Source organism: Alternaria hordeiaustralica (genome assembly GCF_023758085.1).
Source record: "Alternaria hordeiaustralica strain BMP 2776 chromosome Unknown scaffold_1, whole genome shotgun sequence".
Lineage (NCBI taxonomy): Eukaryota > Fungi > Ascomycota > Dothideomycetes > Pleosporales > Pleosporaceae > Alternaria > Alternaria hordeiaustralica.
Window position 1 is genome coordinate 317965 of NW_026056773.1, and position 20777 is coordinate 338741.

The 20777-nt window shown below is 52.0% G+C and overlaps 9 protein-coding genes across 9 annotated transcripts; 5 read left to right on the forward strand and 4 right to left on the reverse strand.

Annotated features, from left to right (window-relative positions):
• Nucleotides 1-436: 436 nt before the first annotated feature.
• J4E84_000116 (uncharacterized protein) lies at nt 437-3677 on the forward strand (the record flags this gene model as incomplete). The annotated part of the gene is made up of 5 exons (XM_049382760.1): nt 437-677; nt 836-1507; nt 2489-2596; nt 2649-3289; nt 3312-3677. 5 exons carry the CDS (start codon nt 437-439, stop codon nt 3675-3677), a joined length of 2028 nt encoding a protein of 675 aa, XP_049248278.1.
• Nucleotides 3678-6218: 2541 nt separating this feature from the next.
• Nucleotides 6219-6903, forward strand: J4E84_000117 (uncharacterized protein; the record flags this gene model as incomplete). Its single annotated transcript, XM_049382761.1, has 2 exons — nt 6219-6620; nt 6688-6903. The coding sequence occupies 2 exons, from the start codon at nt 6219-6221 to the stop codon at nt 6901-6903; spliced, it is 618 nt and encodes a 205-aa protein (XP_049248279.1).
• A 1020-nt stretch (nt 6904-7923) lies between these two features.
• J4E84_000118 (uncharacterized protein) lies at nt 7924-9411 on the forward strand (the record flags this gene model as incomplete). Its single annotated transcript, XM_049382762.1, has 1 exon — nt 7924-9411. One exon carries the CDS (start codon nt 7924-7926, stop codon nt 9409-9411), a length of 1488 nt encoding a protein of 495 aa, XP_049248280.1.
• An 804-nt stretch (nt 9412-10215) lies between these two features.
• Nucleotides 10216-11259, forward strand: J4E84_000119 (uncharacterized protein; the record flags this gene model as incomplete). The annotated part of the gene is made up of 1 exon (XM_049382763.1): nt 10216-11259. The coding sequence occupies one exon, from the start codon at nt 10216-10218 to the stop codon at nt 11257-11259; it is 1044 nt and encodes a 347-aa protein (XP_049248281.1).
• Nucleotides 11260-11419: 160 nt separating this feature from the next.
• Nucleotides 11420-11974, reverse strand: J4E84_000120 (uncharacterized protein; the record flags this gene model as incomplete). Its single annotated transcript, XM_049382764.1, has 2 exons — nt 11420-11689; nt 11756-11974. 2 exons carry the CDS (start codon nt 11972-11974, stop codon nt 11420-11422), a joined length of 489 nt encoding a protein of 162 aa, XP_049248282.1.
• Nucleotides 11975-12646: 672 nt separating this feature from the next.
• J4E84_000121 (uncharacterized protein) lies at nt 12647-13405 on the forward strand (the record flags this gene model as incomplete). The annotated part of the gene is made up of 1 exon (XM_049382765.1): nt 12647-13405. The coding sequence occupies one exon, from the start codon at nt 12647-12649 to the stop codon at nt 13403-13405; it is 759 nt and encodes a 252-aa protein (XP_049248283.1).
• A 197-nt stretch (nt 13406-13602) lies between these two features.
• On the reverse strand, nt 13603-15212 carry J4E84_000122 (uncharacterized protein; the record flags this gene model as incomplete). Its single annotated transcript, XM_049382766.1, has 2 exons — nt 13603-14479; nt 14530-15212. 2 exons carry the CDS (start codon nt 15210-15212, stop codon nt 13603-13605), a joined length of 1560 nt encoding a protein of 519 aa, XP_049248284.1.
• Nucleotides 15213-16050: 838 nt separating this feature from the next.
• Nucleotides 16051-17289, reverse strand: J4E84_000123 (uncharacterized protein; the record flags this gene model as incomplete). Its single annotated transcript, XM_049382767.1, has 3 exons — nt 16051-16662; nt 16750-17185; nt 17240-17289. 3 exons carry the CDS (start codon nt 17287-17289, stop codon nt 16051-16053), a joined length of 1098 nt encoding a protein of 365 aa, XP_049248285.1.
• A 469-nt stretch (nt 17290-17758) lies between these two features.
• On the reverse strand, nt 17759-20217 carry J4E84_000124 (uncharacterized protein; the record flags this gene model as incomplete). The annotated part of the gene is made up of 2 exons (XM_049382768.1): nt 17759-19420; nt 19525-20217. 2 exons carry the CDS (start codon nt 20215-20217, stop codon nt 17759-17761), a joined length of 2355 nt encoding a protein of 784 aa, XP_049248286.1.
• Nucleotides 20218-20777: the final 560 nt, after the last annotated feature.

Genomic DNA, 20777 nt, shown 5'->3' on the forward strand with positions numbered 1-20777 from the left:
GGCGCGTCATCCCCTGGATGATTATCAGTTCCCAGGGCTGCGATCACGATGGGCATTCATATTCCCATCTGGGACGCACCCTTCTCATATCTGATTCACATTGGCTTAAGGCGCCTGTCACATGGCTCCCCTAGCCAAGAGAATCGGTGCAAGCGCCAAACGCAGCTGGGCTGTCATTCGGGCACTCACCTCCTGCCTAATATTCTCAGATACCCTCTACGTCAATCCTCTGCCTCTTCTCACATCTGCCGGCGACTCTTTCTCACTGCTCGCCATGCAACTTGTTCTCCCGCCGCCTCCCACGCATTTCCTTTCTTTCTTGCTCCGAGGCACCGCGACCGCGCATATCTGAGCCGACCCCACAACACCGCCTGCCGCCCCATCCCTGCACCGCCAACACCGACGTATACAAATAGATTTGGCGTAATACGGCGACATGTCCAACAGCCTAGAAGCAAAGATCGTGGTCCTCGGTAGCCAAGGAGTTGGAAAAACTTCTCTCGTCCACCGATATGTCAAGAACGCTTTTACACCTCCCACAACACAGTCCACCGTGGGTGCTTCCTTCTTGACAAAGAGGGTTGTGGATATCGACACCTCCACAGTGGTTCGATTACAGATATGGGATACCGCAGGCCAGGAGCGCTTCCGGTCCATATCTAAGCTGTATTATAGGGGTACGTCAGTATCGTCCCTTTCGTCAGACCAACTGATATTTTCTGTCGCGATACACATCGGGCCTCTTTCCGCTATCTGGATACCCCACATTCGGCAGCCGAGTTCGGATCGTCTACTATCAGCAAACCTTCAGCGCAGAACTAATGTTTTCTTCTAGGCGCAAATGCTGCAGTACTATGTTACGACATCACCGATCCATATTCGTTCGAGGAGATGGGCCGCTGGTTCAAGGAACTCAAGACAAACCTTGGAGAGGACGTGATCCTCCATGTGGTAGGAACGAAGTCAGACGTCGTAGCCGAAGACCCTACCAAGCGAAAAGTGCCCTTTGAGCGCTGCATCGCATACGTCGCCGAGAACCTCCACCCCACACAGAACGGACAACCACACAGTGCTGCAGCAAGCGGTTGGGGCTCTGTACCGGCAGCCTTCCACAGCGGTATGGCGTCGCCACAGAGCAACCGATCGAGCGGCTTCTGGGGACAAGACCTGGGTTGGGACTGTTGCCACGAGATCAGCGCCAAAGATGGCGAGGGTGTAGACGAAGTCTTTCGCGTCATCACCCGCAAGCTCGTGGAACAGCAGCAGAAGAAGCTCGAGGAAGAACAACGGCAGTACGCCATGGCTGGTGTCACACCTGCCATGGATAACAACGGCAATGTCGCTGGATACTTCGATTACCCTGGAACGGGTAATGGAAGCTTCCGCTTAGGCACCGGCGACAAGAGGCGAAGCTGGCTGGGCTTCCCTACTACCCCCAACGTCGCTGGACACCAGCAAGATTGGGAAGAAGATATCAACCGGGCGCAGAAGAGCAAGAGTGGCAGGTGTTGTTAACATCATCACCCACTTGGCTCATTGTCATATGTGTACGCTTGTTCGTACCTTCCATCATCACTTTTCTTTCTCAGCGGGGTGTCATCACGACTAGATTCGTTTGAGGACACCCACTCGCGTTTTCCTAGCTCTCTTTATGACGCGTCCCATCTCACGGCCATGCATATTGTCGTTCCTCGATTGCATCTCGGAGGCTTAATTTGTTGTTTCCTGTCTGTCTTTTGTAGCGAAGCGTTCGAGCGATTTGTTGTGTATTGCATTTACAGCGGTCATGAGCGTGTTCTTTCTTTGGTTCCTATCGCGTTGTCTAATGTACCTTCTGGTGGAAGGTATGTTGGCTAGATGACGTCTCCGGCGTTGCCTGCAAGACGCAATAGTTGCAATACTTGCTTCAGACGAATTCGAAATCACCCAGTAATAACCACTTATACATTCTAAGCATCCTGTTGACTGCATTCTGATCTGCTGACACAATATTCGATAGGTCGTTGAAGATAACATAATTTCGTAGCAGTCATCCTTGCAGGACGATGCATCGTATTCCAATTTCTCATGCACAGTCTGCGCGGAGCCAGTAAGCGCCCCTCGACTATTCTTGCAGCCTGGTCGGTGGCTTACAGTATAACGTCACCGCTTACGTTTAAGGGACCTGCTTGTCCTTCGTCGTTGTCCATTGTTTACACACGCCGTTCCTACTTCCCGACTATCCACAAGTTCAACGTTTCCTCGGTCCAATCAAAATGGCGCTGGCTAACGCAGATTCGTATGATATGCAGACTTTGGCAATGGAACCTCCCAATACAAGTCCCGTTTCTTGGGTCACTGTAGATCTGGAAGCTGGTATTCAAGCAGATGATAGCCCGCCGTCGGCACTCAGTCCGCAATATCGTGGGCAGAGCCACACAAGTAATATACATGCTTCTCATAGATATGCTAAACCCGACGTAATATGGCTTCTAACTACGATCAACAGCACCGATAGGACGCTTGAAGGGCCGGATAGTAAACTACCGTAAGAGGCTTAGTCAACGCAGGAAGCCTTCTGATATCGAAGACCCGCTCGCACCGTACCCGATATCCAGTAAGTTGCAACTCGATCCTAGTACTGAGCCTTGTAAGATTGACCAATACAGTGGACGACTTCCCTAGAGGATATCCAAGCCTGGCAGCGTTTCAATCCAGTAAACCGGATTTCTCCATCTACCGAGCTTTCAACTATCTCCACTCGCGTGTTATATTGGAGCTACAAGATCAACTCTGTGTGCATGAAGACGACCTTGCACTATTGGATGAATTCGATGCGATGTCTGAAGATCAGCAGCAAAGAAATCGAGTCAGTTCCCGCCGTGCGGACGCAGACGCAGCTCGCCTAGAGCACCAAAATCGTGAGGACCTCACAGACATCGGCCGGTCTGTCAATGCAGGAGAAACCCAGATTGGGGTTCAACCTGGCGATATACCTAGCAATAAAACAATGTGCCAATCCAGTCTCAGCGAACGCGCCAGCCTGCTTGCAGAGATCCACAGAAAACTCGTGCAATACGACGACATTCTGACCAAATCACGCGAGCTTGCCGAATTCCAGCGACCAAGCGAACGCGAACGTAGCTACCTCTGCTTTTGGGACTGGAACACTAAGCCTTTGCCAGACGAGGAGCAGAAGTTCATGACGATGCGAGACGATCTCGTCATCTTGAAGCCGAGGCGTGATTCTAGTAATATCGACGAATGGATCGAGAGAATCATGGATAAGATGCCCGTACGTGCCGTTGCTGTAAGTATCACGACAAGTATAGATGTCGGAAAAATGGCTGACGACCTCGTACAAGTACTTTGTCAAAACCGGAACGGACCGTGAACGACGGGGGGAACCACGGTTCTACCACATCACCCGAATCCAGCGCCTTGCCGTCCTCATAATCGTCACAGTCATCATCCTCCTCCTGGCTGCACCTGTCTTCATCATGTATCGTGTAACATGGGACAGCAGTCGCTCCAGCACGTTCCTCAACATAGGGCTCATGATCGTCTTTTCGCTGTTGTTCTCCGCATCGATGGGTCTTCTTACCAAGGCCAAGCGAGCCGAGCTTTTCGCTGCGACTGCAGCATACTGTGCTGTTCTGATTGTGTTTATTGGGAACTTCAGTAGTAACGCGACGTAGGAGAGGAGATAGCGACTGATGTGGGATGTATGATATCGTCGTGCCAATGGAGATATTCGCGCGACAGTGATGTGACTGTTCACAGCCTTCTACAGATTTCCTTGTCTGGATACAAATCTAGCTCAAGTTTCAACACCCGACAAACGTCACACCACTCCCGCGGTCATTGTTTGTTTAGCCTTTCGATCACCAAACTCCTTCAACAGTTGTTCAACAGTCATATCATGGCTACCCGAGGGCGGCAAGAGAACAGTCTCTGCAAGTGCTCGGGCCGTCTCGACAGGACTCAGGCTAACTTCCCTTTTCAGATGCCAGTAGCCCCAGAGTAGACTCATCGAAGCAAGTAAGCCAACTAGCATAGAGCCAATGGCGATCCAAAACGCCAAGTACTCTGCTTTGTACACTAAACCACTGCCTGTGTACGTCCACGTCAACGCAGGGCCTGTCTCGTTATCTGTATACCCCTGTCAGATTTCCATATTGTGAAGGAAGGGTGAGACGACCTTATGGGGCCTTTCAGTACTTACCAGAGGCAGATGCATACGCCATTCTAAACATTACCTCGTGGAGACCCCAGATCAAGTCGTCCGTGGCGTTGTCCCACCGAAAGGCGCATGAGTTGTTGTAAGCGTCCTCAGAGGAGAGAAAATTGGCATAATGTCGCGATGGAACGCCTGATGGTTCCCAAGAGAATTCGCCCCCTGGAGTGTCTGGCTCTTCAGCTTCGTCGCAGAGCTCTTTGCCTGCCTCCGTGGCTCCATCACCAAGGACACCCGCTTCACCTGCAGTTCCAACGCGCGCAGTCGCTTTCTAGGGGTAGCACGATCGATGTCTTCGAGCTTGGCGCATTTAGTGATCTGCTGATATCTCATCTGTCTTGTGTCGATATCGCTTGAGTAGTGCGGAAGGATGAAGAGAGCTGAGAGGTACGATCTGAGAGTTTTCGGTTTGTCTACGTAGCTACATTCTTAGGCTGATATTAATCTTCTGTTGATATTAACATGCTTTTCGTGAACTATTGGCGTTGTGATTGACTTAGACTGCTCCCTTCCTGAAACCAGCAGTCCTTTTCTAGATTCTTTTTTGTCTCCAACCAAGCAAGCTCTTGGTGTATCACATCTAGCGCTAGCATCCTTCTCATTGTATCTCTCAGCCCTCACGTAGGGAACTAGAGGCCCTTGAACCTCCCAAGCGAGTCGGTTTCTTCAAAAGATACGTAGTGATAATGCATGCACTTGTTGGCGAAGGCCGATTGATCATTTGAGTTTTGCTCTGATCGTTGAAAGAGAACGTAACAGGACGCCAGTACGGCTGAGCAGCGTTGTCTGGGCATTTGGGCCGTCGTGTTGCTAGAGATCCGGTCCCCGGCTTGTCAATTCGGTAGTGCGCGGAAAGCGTGAGGAGGAAAGGCGGAGAACAGGCCGCCATCGGGTGGGTCTTGGCATTGGCACATTGGTGATGTCATCTTGTCAGCTGGAAGCACCGGGAGCTTCTTCTTCCTGAACATCACAACTAAAGTCTGACAGTTTACCACACATACACGGCATTACAGCAGATTACGATGGAGACCAACGTTACTCCAGAATACTGTACAAGTCAGTGATGAGTGGCATCTTTCCAGGGCACCCACGGCGCTGCAGCCAAGAGTACCCAGGAAGTTTACTAAACTTCTCCGCTGCGGACACCAACGTCAACATCAATCGAGACCCGAAGGTCTATTTCAATTCTCTGGGGAAACGATAGCGCCTTACGATTACGTTTGGTCGACATTAAGGCCAACGCGAGCTAGCGCCTTGGGCATGTAGTCCTTTTCTGTCAGCACAGCCACGCGGGTAGGTAGATCATGGCTCAAAAAGGAAGACTTGGTGAAGGAGTAAGCCCGATCAGGAGCTGGGGTAAGACTACGGATCTTACTCTACCCGCACCAAGATAGCTAGGCGATATCTTGGGGGCGATCGTGGGCTTGATGGATGCAAGCTCGCCTTGCAAAAGTATGGGATCTTCCGTTACCAAGACGGTGGACGGCGTCTTCTACGGCTCGTTCGAGCGCTGTGCTCATTGGGCGCACATGCTAGGGTTTTAATGGGCTCAACTCTCATTGGCCAGATTCATGCAGACGGCAGCCTCGCATCGGGGTTCACTCCTTCCGTCTGGTAACTTGTCAGCAAAATGGAGATACCAAGACTACTACCCATACCGCGGGTCACGCCTTACATCGCATGTACGGGCTCGGCCATGGCGGAAATGATCTCAAATCATACTGTTGACTTGGCAAAACTCACGTTGAAGATTTCACCAAGACACCAGTGTCCATCTCCAAGAGTCTTTACCACCGATCCATGCTTGCAGTGCGTCGTCCACCGATGTCATCGGACCAGGGTAGAAGGGAAATGAAGTTGAGCTCTGATGGTGAAGTGGAGAGCCGGATGTGTATAAAGGACCGCACAGGATAGCTTCATTCATTTCTCATCAGCATCTCACATCCTCCTCTCTACATCCACATACTATTCTACAGCTTCCGCTACTCACACAACATCCAACATGCATTTCACCACCCCTGCCCTCCTCGCTCTCATCTCCGCTCCCCTTGCCTTCGCCGCTCCCACTGCCGGCAAGCACGACTACAAGACCGACTGCAAGAAGGACTTGGAGGCCAAATGGAACGCTAAGGACAACGGCTGGAAGAAGAACGAGAAGCTCTTCTACTTCGACGCCGAATACGTTGTCAAGGCCACACCCGACCAGGTCATCGCCAACACGGGCGCACCTGCTCCCGGTCAGCCCGGCGCCAAGGGCCTCTTCAAATACGGCATCAACATCGCTGAGAACACCATCTGCTACAACATCACCCTAAGCGGTGTAACTGGAGACTACCAGTCCCCTGCGCTCACTGCGACTCACATCCACGAGGCTGTCAAGGGCAAGGCTGGACCACCCAGACTTGTAAGTTTACCTCCTTTTCCTCTTGCATTCTGCATACTTGAGACGATTACTAACACACATCTCACAGGCCTTCCCCAACCCCACCGGCCCTGATGAGCGCCGTACTTCCGTTGGCTGCCTCAAGGGTCCCTTCACCGTTGGCGTCATCAACCCGACTACCCAGAAAGACCAGGCTGATGGCTTCCACGTCAAGCAGATTGTAGCCAACCCCAAGGGCTTCTTCACTGATTCGCACACTGCGCAGTTTGTTGCTGGTGCTGTTAGGGGTCAGCTTGGATACTAAGCCTTCCTCGGGACAGTAATAGGGGGAAGAAGTAATTGTTGAGGATAATACCTAATATTTTGGTAGTTTCTAATGTTTAAGAAATGAACGCGTTATCTTTACAGAGATTTCATGATGTGACTTTTCCGTGGTGGTTTATGTGCTTGAGGTTTGCAAAGGGTCTTGATCGCAACTTCGGTAGTTGTGTACCATGGTTAGCATGTCACAATACCTGAATAATTCGTAGGCAGCAGCGCAATCAAGAGAGACTGGAAATTTGTGCAAAGTCACACTCTGAAACAGATCTTTTCGTCGCCTATCGCTCATACGTACAAAAGGCTACTTCTAGGAAGTGTTTCCCACTCCTTACCTTATCCTTCACCAACGTTATCAGTGAGTACTTCACCTCTGATCTTAGGCATTACTGACTCACAAGAATCCGCTCAACGTTTCAACACCAAAGAAATGCAACCTTGGAACATGCCTATTCTGACCATCCTGGCTATACGCAACCATGGCCGGAGACTTATAGAAGAGCAACAGAAGTTAATTGAAGAGATCAAAGAAATTAAAGAGCAATCTCGCGCTCTAACTCGACAAAGTGAAGAGTTGAAGGATATTTCACGACAAGTCCGTGTGCTGGAGATCCGATACGGCATAAAGAAGTGTTAAAGATGGGTTCGGTCGGATATGGCTCGTGGCTACACTCTCCCCTCTCGGAATGATTCCGGAACATCTACTGTGGTGAAGTAATCACTCCTCCACATTGGTACCATTCAACTCAACCCAGACTGTACATAGAAATGATACCCATCTCAACTTGATCTGGTTATATTTGTGTCTTTCGGCTCTTACTTGATGTCCAAAAGTTCACGCTCGTATCCCGTGGTGAAGGTGAACAAGGTGTCCAAGCGCACTTTCCCTTCTGGGCCATGCTCTCGCGTTTGCTACCACTAGCGCGTCTCGTCTCTCACCACTTACCACTACCGAACTACTCACACAACCAGTCTATCAATCGTCTCCTCAGCCGACTCGGCGACCATGGCGCTCCTGTACCTAGTCTCGAATGGCGAGGTAACAGCGATCTCACCACCTACCGCCGATCTTCCCAGCGCACTCAGTATGCTCACGATCCAGGACCCTTCGATTCCGATGCCCGGCAAATGCCATATCGACAGATGCGCCGTCGAGATCCTGATACAAGTTGCGGAGAGTCTGGACTACCAGAGCCTGTGCTCCTTGGCGCGCGTCTCTAAGCGCTACCCGGAAGCCGCACAGGATGCACTCTACCGCTTCGTCGATCTTCGTCCAGCCGAAGAAGATCTGGAAGCAGTGTACGTGTACAACGATTGTCCCAACAAGTCTGCTATTGCCATGTTTCTCCGGACTATCCAACAGAAGCCTCATCTGGCGACCAAGGTCAGAGACTTATGGTTTATGCCACAGTCGAAACCGGTCTTATACCCGGAACTGTTCTACGTCACTGCACCGTTCGTCCCTCAAAGTATGAGGTTCGGAGTTCGTAGGTACAAAGTCGAAGAGAAGAAGCTAGCGTGCAAACTTCTCAGCTGCCTCACCGAGTTACGGTCTTTGACCATCACCGCTCTGGACGAATATATCTGCCACTGTGAGTTCGGCCTTTACGATATCTCAAACAGCAGACGCGACAAGGGTGTCTTTGAACGGCTCCCGATGCGTCTGGAAAAGCTTACGAACCTACCCTGCTTTTGGAAGCTTACATCTATACATGTTTCTCATGGCAAGCTGGACTGGGCGATCGCTACATTACCTACACTGCACACCCTATGCATAGGTACTGGGGCAGACGTAAAGGTGCCGTCACCTTACGCCGAAGCCGCCAATATCACAACTCTCATCATCGAAGTCGAAGATGGAACTCACGAAAACTGCTTCCTGGAAGCGATAAATATCCTCGATCATCTCCCAAATGTCCATACATTGACTTTGGGTTCTTATCTGTCGAAAGGGGGTGATCACAGATTTCCTCGGAGTGGTAAAGACTACTTTGGCGGTACCGACTTAGGGAACACGGGGTCATTCCCCTTCCACATCGTGCAGACATTACTCGATCACGGACGCTCGGTTGAGAATCTGATATTCACGTACTCAGAGCCTGTGCGTTTCGGAGACACTACGACTGTTCGCTTGGACGTTCGTGAGTTCGAACAGCTACGGCGAATACAGATTGCTGAGTGTCGCCTGGTGGATAGTCATGACCTCCAGCGCCACACTGGGCCCGGTCCATCTCAGCTGCTACCTCGTCGCATTCGAAATCTAGGCATCACCCATCCTAGGTCTCCAAGGCCGGAGGATGGGGACCGCAAGTCAAAGCTCACGAGCTGGCTAGGAGAGCTGACCAAGACCGACTTTCCAGACCTGCGACAAGTTGAGGTTGTGTGTTCGGTCGGATATGGAGATGATATAGGGTTCAAACAGCGTCTTGAGCAGTCTGCAGAAGTTCGCTTCCTCGAGACTATCGGTGTGGCAGTGGTGATAAGGAAGGAGTGATCGACAGTAGGGTGCGTGCCGGCATTCAGTCGCTAGTCGAGCGTCGGACATAGCCATCTTCGAGATGGCACTAAGAGACACCTAAGAAGTACTCGCTGGAAGTCTGATCGAACGACTTGCATCGTGTTAGGTAGCATACACCTTCCTCCAAGGTGCATCGAGCCAGGCATTAACAGAATAACGAGATTCTACTCACACAACGCCCATCGTGCGCGTCTTCTGTTAAGTGCCTATCCTATTCTCGTCGTTGATATGCGCGACCTATGATCGAACACGTGCGTCAGGTACGGAGATGATGGATGTCTGACGCGGTGCCACCTGACGATAGTGTCAACGTGGCGATGTCGTTGTTAGCAGCTGCGGCGCAAGGCGACCCCGTTTCAGGTTGCCTCATCAGTCGTATCCGCAAGGCATCAGTATTGATTATCTTACTCAGCTGCGAATCTCCCCCTCGCGCATTCCTCCTCAACCTCCCTTGTTTGCACCTCCACCCATCATCTCATTTCGACTCATCGCGCAGTCTTGCATCACGCGTGTGCGCACGATCCCTTTGTGCGAGCGGCCAAACAACGCGGCACCCTTCGGAGTTGTCGTCTGACCGATCAGAACGCTTCGGCGATTGGATAGTGCCGTATACGAAGGCAGGACTATTGTTTCAGCATCGCGCGATACCCGTAGTCCCGCGCTGTTTCCGTTGTGTGAGGGAAGCTGGACAGCGCCCCTGGCACCATCGTGTTCCTCGCATCGCACGTATTCCGCTAGCGTGCTAGGCACGCTCAATTACACGGCACCCCACACTTTACCATGAGCATCGTCATGGCATCCGCATCGATAAAGACGAGCGAGCTGTCGCGCTGGCAGCCATGGCTTGCAGAATACAATATCGCTGGTTTTGAGCTAAAGGAATGGATCACCTTGCTCGCATTGTTACTCCCTCTACTATGCGTCGTCGCTTTCAGAAAGTACCGCAAGATGCAATACCAGAACAAGAAGCCGTTCCGATTCCTGGACCTACCACAAGAGCTGCGGGATATAGTGTACGAACATTTCCTTGACGACCCCATCTACCCGCCACCAGCGCGCAATGAAATCCAGCGCTCAACGCTGAACTGGATGCGACCCGCACGCTGGACATCCACATCCACATCACCGCCTGTGCGACACGAGAGTAAATGGATATTCCTAGCGAACAAGCAAGTGTACTCCGAATACATGGACATGATCTGCAAGCGCAAGACCTTCCACTTCAGCGTCACGCCCCAGACATACAAGCCCGCCACCAGCACCCCTCCATCTGCATTCCCAGCGCCATCGACACAGGACAACCGAGTATGGAACATTTCCCCCGACCTGCTCTCCAAAGTGCAAAACTGCTCTCTCAAGCTCGTCACAACATCCTCCATGCTCGGCGTCACAGACCCGCGCTCCATGACATCCTCATCCTGGACGCTCGGCCGCCGCATGCGCGAGCAACTCAAACACATGTCCAACGTCAAGACCTTTACTCTCGACGCCAAAGCCCTCGGTGATCCCCTCTGGAATCCGCTTTGGATCTGGTACCACGCTTCCCAGTCACTCAAGATGCTCGGCACGGAGTACTCTGACACCGTGCCGCGGGGGCCACAGCTCACTGGCATAACATTCAGTTTGGATACGTGGAGCCCGGGCGAGAACTACTTGAGGAGGGATGAGGCGAGTGGTGGGCAGTGGGTGTGGTATTGCATGAAGAACCATCTTATTGGGACGGATATGGGTGCTGACATGACGGTGAGGGAGTTTTGCGCAAAGTTGTATCAGGAGTGCAGTATCTGTAGAGTGGATGAGGAAGGGGATACGACTGTGATTTGAGATGTTGTGCTGGGCTGGCCCGGGCGGTGTTTGTGCGATGACTTCTTCATTGTATTGATAGCTCTGGCGTTTGTTTGTAGCTTTTTCCTGCGTACCGCATGCGCATGATTGTATTCCTAGCAGTATTCTTATATCAATCCGCAGAGGCCGTTCTCGGCTTTTACTTCTTCTGCTCCTCCATCATCTCCTTCGCAGGCAGTGTCGCATACCGCGCCATGACCTCGATGTTCTTCTCCTTCATCATCTTCTCATCCGTCTTACTTATCTCAGCCAGGGTCTTGAAGTAGTCGATGTAAAATGCGGGGGTATAAGTGTTGAAGAACTTGGACTCTTCGTTTGTAGGGTTCGAGAAGGTGTGGGGTGCGCGGATGGGTACGGTAACGTAGTCGCCGACGTAGGCATCTTGGATGGCGCCGTCAGGTGCGTGGAACTGTGAGGAGAGTTAGCTGTCTTATCTGCTAGACTAGGATGGAATAAAAGGAAAGATAGAGCATACCCGGACCATTCCCTTTGTTACAAGAAACGTCTCGTCGTGCATCTCATGCCAGTGTGCTGGTGGCCCAGGTGTGTTTGGAGGCAGTGTGAATTCTGCAGAGCCTATGCGATTGTCTGTTCGCGATCCATCTTCCATGACTCTGCAAGTAATTTGGCCTAGTTTGAGTATTTCGCCTTGCTTTGCGGAAACAAAGTTGATGGGTCGGCGTGGCATCTTCATGCTTGCCATTGCTTGTCGGGCTTCGTCGTCCATGATGAGCTCGAAAGTGGGAGTCTGGTGTGTTGAGGTAGATTTGAGTGTCTTTCTCGCTGGTTCTTCAGGTAAAGGTAGGCTTAGAAACGCCGAGAATCTCTAGGTCAGTCATATAAATAAGTGCGTTGGATGAAGAGGCTCAAATGTAAGCGCTGGACTTCACTACTGCGGAGAGCCGGCGGATGCAACATGTATCCCCTACAGCTTGCTCGGATGTCCGCGCCAATAGATGACTGCGGCAGAACATCGTTCAACTATAGGAATACATCACGTACCCACAAGGCAGTTTCATACGTAAAGTTTGTGAGATGATGCGTTGTCTGAACTTCGATGGGATGCTGCCACCGCGGGGATTGAATGATGCCCCGCCAGCCGCGCCTAACTCAGGGTTAGCGCGGGGCCTTTCCCGATTTGGCGGGCCTGATCCTTCCCCACCTTTGTCCGCCCTGTACGCCCTTCCACTTACCTGCAGCGTACCTGCATGGCTGCCTGTCACTGAATGCCGTTGTGACGCGTCTGATCGCTGCCTGGGAAGCAGCATATTCATCAAGGCTAACCTGTCCACACCTGAAGTCTACTAAACACCAGCCAGCTCAACTCAACCCCCAGCATCTCTGAACAACCACAACTTCCTTCAAAATGTCGCAAGAGATTCCGCAAAGAATGCCGAAGAAGATGTGGAACGTCCTTGAGAACAACCCAGAGGTTATGAACCATCTGGCTGGAGACCTCGGTCTGGACACGACAGCGCTCTCTTTCTACGACATCTACTCACTCACTGACTCCGACATGTTGAGCTTTATCCCGCGACCAACGGTAGCACTACTTGTCATCATACCTCTGACACCTACCTGGAACGAGGCCCGAACAACAGAAGACAAGGACAAGACCGAGTATGAGGGTAAAGGCGACGCCGAACCCGTCATATGGTTCAAGCAGACCATAGGAAACGCTTGCGGCAGCATAGGCCTTGTGCACTGTCTACTCAACAGCGACGCTGCACAGCACATCCAGCCCTCGTCAACCTTAGCCAAGATCCGCGAAGACGCGCTACCAAAGCCCATCTGGGAGCGCGCGAGAGTGCTCGAAGACTCCGACGCGTTCGAGAAGGCTCACGCAGACGCCGTGAAACTGGGAGATTCTGCCCCGCCTGCAGAGATCGAGGAGGCGCACACCGGTCAGCATTTCGTGGCGTTTGTCAAGGCGAAAGATGGGCACCTGTGGGAACTTGAAGGCGGTCGCATGGGTCCGCTTGATCGGGGTGTGTTGGGGGAGGACGAGGATGTGCTTAGTCCGGCTGCGTTGGAGAAGGGTATCGGGAGGTTGATGAGGATCGAGTCTGAGAAAGGGGGAGATCTGAGGTTTTCTGCGATTGCGCTGGCTCCGGCGATGAAGTGAAGGTGTCGCATCTGGTCCATCTGGTACGACAATCGAACTCCGCACGTGGGTTTTTCCTTTATACTACTGCAACACATCTCTTAACCAAGGCATGTGTGCTCTTTCAATCACACGCCTTACACGAGCATATTCATGATGCAAAAGATGTGTCTTCATTGCGTATTCCCATTTCCCATCTACTAAAAGTGTGAGCATACTCAGTCTTCGTACCCCGCTTCACTCATAAACGGACTCTTCCCACGTATGCTCTTCCCAAACCTCAACAGAATCAACGGAATGAAACTCAACGCCAACGCGATGAAGCCCAAAAGACTACTCGCCCAATCAAAGCCCAGCGTACGATACATACTCTGCGTCGCAAGCGGCAAGAAAGCCGCCATAAAGTTCTCCAGAAACGCAATGCCCGCGATAGCACTCGCAGCATACTTCGCATACGCATCAACCACATACGTCGTTACTCCCGCTGTACTGCAAAACATACCGAAGCCCACGAAAGCGAGCGATATACTGGGTATGATCCACGGTATGGAGGAATAGGACGTCCATGCGAAGTAGAACAGTCCACCGCTCAGACCGATGAAGGAAGCTGGGATGCTGAGATAAAGTCGCGCTTCTGGGATCGGCTGCCCCGGAGTTTCAGTGTTGCGTTTCGCAGATGCGAAATAGATGCGGTCTTGGATTAGAGATGCGATGAGACCGATGAGCTCCCCGATTACGACGGCGGACTGCACGAGGCCTGTGCCGAAGAATGTCCAGCCGTACAGCTCTGAGAAGACTTGTACGATGGACTGCGTGAACATGAAAGCTGTGCCGATGCAGAAAGCGCTCCATAACCCAAAGGAAAGGACCACACCTTCGGTGCATAGCATGCGCGTTGGTCGAACGAGCGTCTCTTTGAGAATCTCGCCAAGACTTGTGTGCTCTCTCTCAGCCTGAGCATACACCTCTTTCCCCGTATTAGCGCGAATATGACGTGCACGCTGAGTGAGAATAACATCCGGTCGAACTTCGGGAAGAAGGAAGAACAGCACCGGCATAAGAGCGCTGTAGAAGATGATCTGACTCAGAAAGATCCTACGTTCAGATTAGCCAGAGTCCCGCGCAGCAACTAAAGCATGTCTTACCATCGCCAAGTCGTATACTGAACAACCAAACTACCAAACACAGGCCCCATATTAAGCCCCGCAAGCAATGCGAAGATGTAAAGCGATGTCCCGAAACTCTTCGCCCTCCCATCCCTCCAGATATCGCTCACAATCCCCGACGTGATATTCGCGAGTACACCCGAGCACGACCCAGTAATGATTCTCGTCACAATCAACGTCGCGAAGTTCTTGGCCAACGCTTGCGGAATGATGAAGATGATCAATACCGCGTAGATGGCCATGTAACTCCACCGCACACCAAAGTTCTCCATTAGAGGTAGTCCTAGTAGCGGTGCTGCGGCGCCTCCTAGGTTCCAACTCAACACCGGCCAGTATGAGTGTGGAAATGCTTCATCGCTGACGTTGAAGCTGGTGTTGATTTGCTCGGCGGCGGATGTGAGCATTGTGCCTGAAACTTGGACGACGAAGGTCATGGTACAGGCTAGGAGTGTGGTCCGCCATTTCTTTGACGGGGAGAAGTTGAAGGGGTTGGATGGGTCTGTTGGTGAGGTCCAGGTGATGGATGTAGGATCGGACTTTGAGGTAGGCGGTGGTGTATCTACTCCTGATACATTTTGGTTCGATCGATGATCTCGCTTTTCCTCTGTCGTCTGCGAGCTTAGACTTGTCGAAGATGTCGAAGTCGGTGTTGGAGAAGCCATGATGGAGGAGAGCCCACGGCTAAGACGGACCTAGCGTTGCCGGATTTTGGCTTATAAGTTGGGTTGTTGGAGGCGAGGGTGCGACTAAGCAGCTGTCACCCAATGCTTACACACACCTTCACGCCCTTCCCAGTCCAATCACAGGGGATATGTTGTTGTAGCTCGAGTGCGACTCATGTAACCGGACGCGTAGATGCAGCTATCCGCAGCGCGGCACGCGCCTTTTGCCCGAGAAACTTCCTTTGATTCTTTTCACAATGAGACCCCAGAGCCCAGAATTCGCATGAGCCGAAAAAGACCTTCTCAGAACACAAGCTTTCACAAGCACTAAACCCAAGAAACCGATGTTGTCTGGGAGCTTGGTAGTTGAGTGGAGTATGGGAGACCAACAACAAGCTCGCCCCATTTTCTCGGCGGTCACCACCATGCGAGGTGCAGACAAAAACCTGACTGTCGCTGACATCACGGTTCATAACATGCCTGACTAAGTTCACTGGATCGCTCGTGCGGCCTTGTTAACTATAACGTAACGAAAAGTGGAAGCGAGGCAAGCGTTGGCTTGGCGGGCCGTCGGTCTGGCATTGTGGGGCGGGGGCATCTGAGATCGAGGAATCCTGGGGATGGGAATTAGTACGCATGGTGCTTGAGGTTCTTTGGAGGGTTGCGAAGGTTTTGGCGATGGGGGATTGATGGTGGTTGAGGAGATGCGATGAAGGCGTTGAGCCGGGATGTAGCCGAAGATCTTGACGCTAAACTCTATTTGCTTGTCCCGACTTTATCAACTTCTCCTTCTGGTCAATCGTTCAACATGTTGTGTATGTACCTCTGATCTGGCTGCCTACGCATAGTTCTCCTTCGTTCCCTTCTCCGCACTCCGATAAATCGCCTCAATCATCTTATGCCTCACAACAGCCTCGTCCCAAGTCGTGACACTGCCCTTGCCCTCTCCAGCCCATGCATCCCAAGCCCTACCCACGTTGAACGAAGGGTCTGCAGCGTTCTCAACCTCAACGTCTTTCAATCCCTCTTGGCCCAGGGCAATTTTGACTGTAGGCTGAAACATCTGCACATGTCCGTTCGGTCCTTCCAACACGAGCGTACCCTCGGATCCGATGATCTCCCAGTAAAAGTCCCGTCCAGTGCGTGAGAAACCTGGCGCATATGTCACGTCGACGTTACCGCCGCCGTTGATGAGTTCTGCGGTGATGGAAACGAAGTCGTGAGAGGTTTTCGCCTTCTTTTCTCCAAGGGGCTTGTAGTTCTCGTCCACGAGCTCGAGCTCGGGGTACCTGTTCGACAGCACAGCGGAAATGGAGCGTAGTTCGCTGGAAAAGACGTAGCATAGAGCGTCAACGGCGTGACCGAAGGGGATAGTGAGGATGTTCGCGCCGTTCTCAACAGGGTGCATGTACATGTAAGAGGGCATAGTTGTGCCGCCGAATATCATGCCCTGTTGGTTTCTGCGTTAGCAAATTTGTTCATCTCATAGAACATATGCCTTCCATTCAGTTGCAGAAGGATAGACATGAGAACTCACATGACCGAACATTGTCGTCCCCAAGATCTTGCCCAGCTTCCCCGACTCAACAATCTCCTTCGCCTTCAAAATTGATGGGTTCTGGCGTGCTTGCAAGCCCACCATGGTCCTGACACCTTTCTCCTTAGCCAACGCCGTCAACTCTTCTGCTTCTTTCTCATTGCGAGCCAATGGCCATTCGCAGAAAACATCTTTCCCAGCTTCCAGAGCCGGACGGATGAGATCATAGTGTTGGGGCACGTTGACGCTAACAGCAATGATGTCTACGTTGGGATCCTGGGCGACTGAGCTGGGAGAGTCGTGCGTGGATACGGAGTCTAGAGAGTACTGTTTGGCGGAAGCCTGGGCTGAAGCAAGAGAGCTGTTCTGAAGGGCGGTGAGCGCATAGTGCGGAGTGCGTTGGAGGTAGGGAAGATGGGACTTCGATGCCCAGGATCTGGTATTGTGTCAACTGCCGATGCTCATCAGTTCAGGAACATCGTGAACGTACCCTTTAGCAGACAAGCCAATGAGGCCTATGCGCTTCTGTGAGGTGGCCATGATAGGTCAGTACGATACGCGACTTCGGAGGATTGTCAGCACGGTGAACGGTGAGCAATCAGATGCTTACTCAAAGTAGCAAATGCGTACCAGTTTCATATATCAAACAGCGGAATAACTTTGCATTCCGCCAGTTCCGCAGCCTTGCATCCAAAGCGGGTACGGCCGATTGGTGTCGCGTCATTGTCGCGTGGCATGCATGACGCCATTCGCAGATCCCCCGCTTTTCGTCCGGACGCGCTTGACATCCAAAGTCTCGGTTTGTCTACCATCTCGCAAAGTGCATGTCCGTGAATCTGGCATCAATCATGCAGAGAATGACGTTGAATGTTTTCACCATGATTCCTACTGACACAGTGTATCCTAATGTACAACTCAGGCGTGTAGTTCAGGCGTCAGGTACAACTTTGAGGCAGCGACTCGCGTCGATTATGTGAGCCGTGTATCCAACCATATCCATGAGGCTCTCCTATGATGTCTGATCCATCTCCTCATCTTCGTCTTCGTCTTCACCGTAACTGTCCTCGTCATCGCCGTCATTACCATCCTCATCCCACCTCTCAGGGTAAAATCCATGCAGTTGCGCATGATCATAGTCTTCGTCCGCAATACATGCATGCTCCTGTCCCCGGGTATAAGCTTCGTTAACGAAGTATGGCCGCGAAGTCGCCAGGCCAAGAGAAGGCTCAGAGCCCACAGCCAGACGACTTAACGCCGCCGCACTGTTTGGAGTGAAAGGTTCAGCCGATGGAGATAGCACACTTGAAGCCGACGTCCCAAAACCATACGGATTCTCCGTAGCTTGAAAGTCACCTGTATTACCAAACGTGCCCGCCACCTCTTGTCCCGTAAACGGCATTCCAATCTCATTCTGCACCAACTTCTTCGTACTCCATCCGTTGGCCTGAGATAGATCTGCATAATACTTCTCGTTTTGGCATTGCTCACAGAAGTACGTTCCGTGTCTAGCTTTCAGCTTTCCGATCCTATCGAGGCAGTCCTTGTGGTACCAGCGCACTCTACAGTCCTTGTTCATGCATTGCGTGATTTGGACTTCGTTGGTGCGAGCGGGTTTGCGGCAGGAGCAGATTAGATCGGTTTTGGCGGGAAGATGCTGGAGGTGGGTTTCGAAGGCTTCTTTGGTGACGCCAAATGGCGCGGTATAATCAGCGGCTGGGTCGCGTTTGCGGTACATGGGCGCCTTCGGTGAGTGTTTCTTGCCTGCGGGTTTTGACGGAGGGCTTGGCGTTTTCTTGTTTGACGCTGTTTTGCCCTTGTTCTTCACAGGCGTATACTCGCCGCCCGGTCCGAATGGGTCATATTCCTGTTCTGATATGTCGGATGGTACATCGCTCAAGTCCGTATCGTCGCCATCGACGTTTTTGGTCTTGACTGCGCGTTGAGGTGTCGAGGGGCCTTCGGGATTTATCACCGTGAAGAAGTTGCGGATGTCGGAGCCCTTCGCTTTGGCCATACTCTCTCGCTTTATACGGTGATTGGTGAAGAAGCCGCGGACAGCGTTAGTATCGATATCGCGGCCGAACCTGCGACTACTACTGCGAAAATCCGGGATACTGCCTGGTAGCAGTGTCTTGCTGCCGAGCTTTTCGTAATCTTCGTGTTGTACAGACTCCGGATCTCGATGGACGTAGATGCGCGTCTTTGAGATGCGCTTCTTTGGGGTATCAGGAGTCGGCGGCGGGGTGTTGTAAGGGAAGCTCAAGGATGGACGTGGGGAGTAGACACGGTTGAGACTAGTTGAATCCAGCGGAGTTGTGAAAGAGCGTGGAGAGCACTGTGGAGAAATCGGTTTACCAGCGCTCCTTGTGTCCCCAGCGAAGAGGACATTGTACGCACTTGTCCATGCGGTCTCGCGATCCTTGATCGTAGGGAATATTCCAAGACTGTGGTAGGACGTGTAGTCAACGGGCTCTGTGTGTGGATTTTCGTCTAGGGCGCCATCGAGGTACAGCGAGCCAGTAGTTGAACACTCCAGCCCTTCAACGCTCCAATTGTCCTTCAAGTCGCCACCCTCCCTCAGATCGTACAAATCTTTTTTCGATGTAGGACGCCGAATAGGCCGGATTAGGGAGTGGAAGTGTCCAGCTCCTTGAGGTTGATCGAAGAGCCCCTTGTAGACAAAGTCAGCAGATGCTTCCATTCATGCGACAATCTTGTCATGGTGTTTGAATGTCTGTCTTAACATACATATAGAGGATGTTCGACGGCACGCACCTCCGCATGTCTGTCAACAAGCTCTCCGATGCAGCCCAGACAGTAGGTGGGCAGCTGCTGGCCTCGAGACACCAGATTTCTAATCGCCTGTGTCCACAATGGATCCTTCATCCTTGGTCCGCTGCGGCGAAATGGAAAGATCCTACCGGCAGCTACTATGATATCTGAGGCCGGCTCAACAGTTCCCCAGTCAAGCAGCGGCTCGAGTGTGACGACGCGAGAGTGTTGAGCTTGTCCAGTGGCCTTTCCCTCTGTATCCGGACAGGAGGGGTTGCCGCAGGTTTCCTTGGAATTGTCATTGAAGATGAAGACGACGTCGCACATTGTTTGATATCGTGTTCCGAGTCCTCTTCCTTCGAGGAGCTGTATGACAAGCTCTGCATGCTCAGCGAGAACCTGATCATAGCTCCAGCGATAGCTTTGAGCAGCGCTCATGAACCTTAAAGACTGATGGCCTGGTTTTGTAACGCGAGAGGATTTCTTCCAGAGCATCGTTTGCAGCTTGAGATATTGCTCGTCGCCATCGTCTAGCGTGGGCGTTGTTATGCCCCGATCCTGAAGGAATTGAACGAATGCTTCGCTGGCTTCCTTGCCGATCTTAGGAAAAAGGTAATGAACGCTCCAAAGATCATCTTGATTAGTGTAGAAACCTTCGAAGGACCCGTCGCTAGAGCGCTCGCTCGACGAAGCCATGTCGCGCAGTAGGGTCTATGCTGTTAGCATAGGCTGAACTTATCCACAAGATGGGAGCATCGGTCACGACTGTCGCGTGTCTGAACGGGGAAGGGGGCGCGTGCGGGAGGTTGCTCTCAAGCGAAGGGTCTCATACGAAGGGGACGGTTGCAGTGCCACGGGCCGACAGACTCCGCCTGTCGCACAACGAGCGGTGACAGGAGACGCTCGTACCAGTTTTGAAGACTTTTTCGACCTTTTGGCATGCTCTGAGTGGGCGCACAGTATGAAAAGAACGGTAGCGAAATGACATCCATTGGAACGCATGTGGAGTGGAGCACGTCAAACGAAACGCGAAAGAACCACGCGCAGTGAAAATACGCGTCTTGAAGTGAAAGTGAAAGTGAAAGTGAAAGTGAAAAGAGAGAAAAACATGTACGAAAACCGCGCACCGCACTTGACTAACTCGCATACCTTCTGGGATTTATGCCATGATACGACCATACGCTCACATGGTATGGTCCAGGGACATGGCTGAGCTGTGAGGATATTGGTAGAAACGCAAGAGCCTTTGCTGTGGA